This window comes from Epinephelus moara, chromosome 9 (genome assembly GCF_006386435.1).
Source record: "Epinephelus moara isolate mb chromosome 9, YSFRI_EMoa_1.0, whole genome shotgun sequence".
NCBI lineage: Eukaryota > Metazoa > Chordata > Actinopteri > Perciformes > Serranidae > Epinephelus > Epinephelus moara.
Genome location: NC_065514.1, coordinates 16,544,952 through 16,548,505, shown reverse-complemented (window position 1 = coordinate 16,548,505; position 3,554 = coordinate 16,544,952). Strand labels below are relative to the sequence as shown.

Genomic DNA, 3,554 nt, shown 5'->3' with positions numbered 1-3,554 from the left:
AGGCCAGGGGGAAAGGGGCTGACACTTTGGACCCCTGTACTTGTGCCCAGTAGGTCCATTCAGTAATCCATCCATGCTTTGGCAGGTAGGGCCATAGCCACAGATTTCTTACTAATTAGATTTTTCATGCCTGATTTATTCACTTTACTGTTGAATGTATCTTCTGTAAAATTGTAATCTCCTGTCATGGTGATATAAATGCTGCTAAAGGCTTTCTTACAAAGAGGGGAATATAACTGTGATGGGGAAATGCTGAATTATTTGATTGTAGTTTTGCACTTTTTGCCTTATGGTGCTGTATTTTCTCGACAAGTGAACACCTTAGGATGCAAACGGAGAATGTGTTGTAATAATAATAATAATAAAGTTAATGATAATGATAATAATAACAATAATCTTTATTTTAAAACTGAGGAAATAAAAGACTAAAAAGACTTCAAGTCTAAATGAACTTCTAACTCAAGTAAAATCAGAACAGTCAGTGTAGTATCCGTTACCAACTGTTGGAGGCAGTAATGCACTCATGGATGCTACAGTCTGCTGCACAGACACACGAAGAAGAAAAGTTGGTTGAGTGGGTATCTTTTACCCTAGATTTTGCCTCACAGGCAGCACATCCTGGCTGTGTAAGCAATAAATTCCAGTTTGTCTTGTTGTGTTTTGCCCAAATCAACAGTCCTAAACCATAGCTATGGCCTCAACTATGACTTCAACTTCAGTGTAATTGGTAGACCGTGTCGGACACAGGAGAAAGTCCGAAAGAAAGGTTTGCCTGAGAGGATCTCCTGAGGGGAAAAAAACCCGTCCATCCCTTCCTTCTGTCACCATTTTTTTTCTGTTTTTGACTCATGTTATTGCTCTTGTCAGGCATAAAGAAGACGGTGGAGAAAACGTGGACGGTGTGCTTTACCTTCTTTCTCTAATGTTTAATTTTGGCAATTTGACATCTAGTTTGCGTTGATTAATACAAACAACAGAGTGAAGAAAGATACAGCGATAAAATGACGGAGCGGTCGTCGTTGTTACTTCGTAAACAATTAGCAGGTAAGTTAGCTAATTGTTGCTACCATGGCTTATTTTGACTGAAACGTTGTACTGAGTTATCACACGAAAGGGAACATTATTATTTTCAGTCGTGTGCTGTTTTAGTTAATTAGTCAGCTACGTTTTTACATACAGATACAGCTCGTGATAACAAAGTAAACTGCACGTGTACTCATAGCACGCCGCACAGCTGTTAGAGAGGATATGACTAATGCTAGCTGTTGCTCAATAGCCATTGAAGGCTTTTCAGAATCACCAGTCACAGGCCAATACATGTGCTTAGATATTCAGCTACCAGCTAAGCATTGTCCGGTATCTCGTTATCAGTTAAACTAACATTGGGTCACCTAAATTAGTAAGTACATTCACTACACTGAATGTAAAATTAAAAGCAACCATTTTGTTTTTGTTCCCTTTTTTCACAGGGTAAAGGTAAAGATCTAAGACTTTTTAATGCAATCGGTAGATATATTTCTGTCAAATTTTGGACACAAATTTGAAAAATTCTGTGTTAGGTGGATAGATTAATCTGGGAAAGGAGAAGTGCTCATTGACAGATGTGGCATCATTACTACACAGGTGTGCCTTGGGATGGTCACAATAAAATACCACTTTAAAATGTGTTGTTTTGTTCACATAATACAAAGCCACAGATGCTGCAGAATTTATGGAGCATGTTCCTGACATGCTGACTGCAGGAGTGTCCACCAGAGCTGGTATCCCTGAATCTGGCAGTACATCCAACCATCCTCACAGCTGCACAGGTCGGTTACTTTGACGAACTGCTGCCAGGTCAAGACCTTGGTGAGGATGATGAGCATGCAGACGGACTTCCCTGGGATGATTTCTGACAGTTTGGGCTGACATTCTTGGGTTGTGCGAACCATTTGATGCATCTGCAGTCCTGCAGGTGAAGATGCTGGATTTGGAGGTCCTGAGCTGCGTGGTCTGCAGCTGTGTGGCTGGTTGGATGTACTGCTAAATTCATGGAAAAGTCATAGGAGACAGTTTATGGTCCTGTTTGTGGACATTCCTGCAGTCAACGTGTCAGTGGCATGCTCCCTCAAAACTTTGTGACACCTGTAGCATTGCGTTGTGAGACTGAACTGTACATTTTAGAGTGGTCTAAATCAGCACGTAGATATGCCACACCTGTCAGGTGGATATATTATCTTGGAAAAGGAGAAGTGCTTATTAACACGGATTTCAATAAATTTGCGACCAAAATTTAAGAGAAGAAATTGCATGAAAAAAGTCTTAAACCTGTAAAAATGGGAACAAAAACTAAAGTGTTTAAAGTTTTGTTCAGTATAATTTGATGAACTTACTCTCCATGTTGATACAGGCTACTTTATGTTTGACAGTACCTTGATTTAAAATCAATTTTTAAGGTACACTAAACTATTTGCATCTTATATTTCAGAGCTCAACAAGAACCCAGTGGAAGGCTTTTCTGCAGGTCTTGTGGATGATGATGACATCTATCAGTGGGAAGTGCTCGTCATTGGACCTCAAGACACATTATTGTGAGTGAAATGATTTGCCATTCACTTGTAGCTGAGCTGGATATTCACTCATAATCCTCAGTGTACAACTTATCACCATCTTCTTTGTCATTTGCAGTGAAGGAGGTTGCTTCAAAGCCACTTTAACCTTCCCTCATGACTATCCTCTGAGGCCTCCCAAGATGAAGTTTATCACTGAGATCTGGCATCCAAATGGTGAGAACTAATTTAATCATTTTTTGTCCAAGTAATCTGCATCAAAATAAGTATTTGAAATCAATATTCCTTTTGTGTAGTCAGTGTGAAAATGAATGTTGTGGTAGCCTACAGTCAGAATCTGCTAATCAGTATCCTCAGTTATATTTATGTAAATAGATTTTTTTGCCGATGTTTGGGACTAGATAGGGGACTAGTCTCAAATTTCTGCATTGGCATTTTAATAAACCTCAACAGCAGTGACAAGTTGCTGTGAGTTTACAAACATACCAGTAATCTCTGCATATTCTTGTTCACTGCCAGTGGCAAAAAATGGCGACGTGTGCATCTCCATCCTGCATGAACCTGGCGAGGACAAGTATGGCTATGAGAAGCCTGAAGAGCGCTGGCTGCCAATCCATACAGTGGAGACCATCATGCTCAGCGTCATCTCCATGTTGGCAGACCCCAACGGAGAGTCTCCTGCCAACGTAGATGCAGCTGTAAGTGCCCATTGTCTTTCATAATAACGTTCTCAAGCTACCTGTATAACAAGTGATATACAGTGTACAATGCTCCAGGCTTGAAAATCATATTCAACATTAAGTTCATTGCCATTTCAACAAGAATGGATCCGAATATATATCTAAAATTTCCCTTAAAAAGCAATACAATTAAAAACAGATTTTACAAAAGGAAGAAAACATTTAGCAGCACAGTCATTCAAATCAGGCAAAACATATCAAACAAAAGGAAACATTTTATTCCTTATCTCTGTGTATACATGTATACATGTGAAGAAGCATGCAG

At 39.5% G+C, this 3,554-nt stretch overlaps 1 protein-coding gene across 1 annotated transcript; it reads left to right on the top strand.

Annotated features, from left to right (window-relative positions):
• The first annotated feature begins 813 nt into the window (after positions 1-813).
• Positions 814-3,286, top strand: LOC126395538 (ubiquitin-conjugating enzyme E2 G1-like). Its single transcript, XM_050053078.1, has 4 exons — positions 814-1,044; positions 2,468-2,570; positions 2,668-2,765; positions 3,069-3,286. Exons 1-4 carry the CDS (start codon positions 1,002-1,004, stop codon positions 3,269-3,271), a joined length of 447 nt encoding a protein of 148 aa, XP_049909035.1. The 5' UTR covers positions 814-1,001; the 3' UTR covers positions 3,272-3,286.
• The last annotated feature ends 268 nt before the right edge of the window (positions 3,287-3,554 follow it).

Excerpts from the sequence above, each read along its gene's own strand:
- LOC126395538 (XM_050053078.1), top strand. The coding sequence starts at position 1,002 with ATGACGGAGCGGTCGTCGTTGTTACTTCGTAAACAATTAGCAG. Across the intron at positions 1,045-2,467 it reads ACTTCGTAAACAATTAGCAG|AGCTCAACAAGAACCCAGTG; the intron begins GTAAGTTAGCTA and ends CTTATATTTCAG. Across the intron at positions 2,571-2,667 it reads GGACCTCAAGACACATTATT|TGAAGGAGGTTGCTTCAAAG; the intron begins GTGAGTGAAATG and ends TGTCATTTGCAG.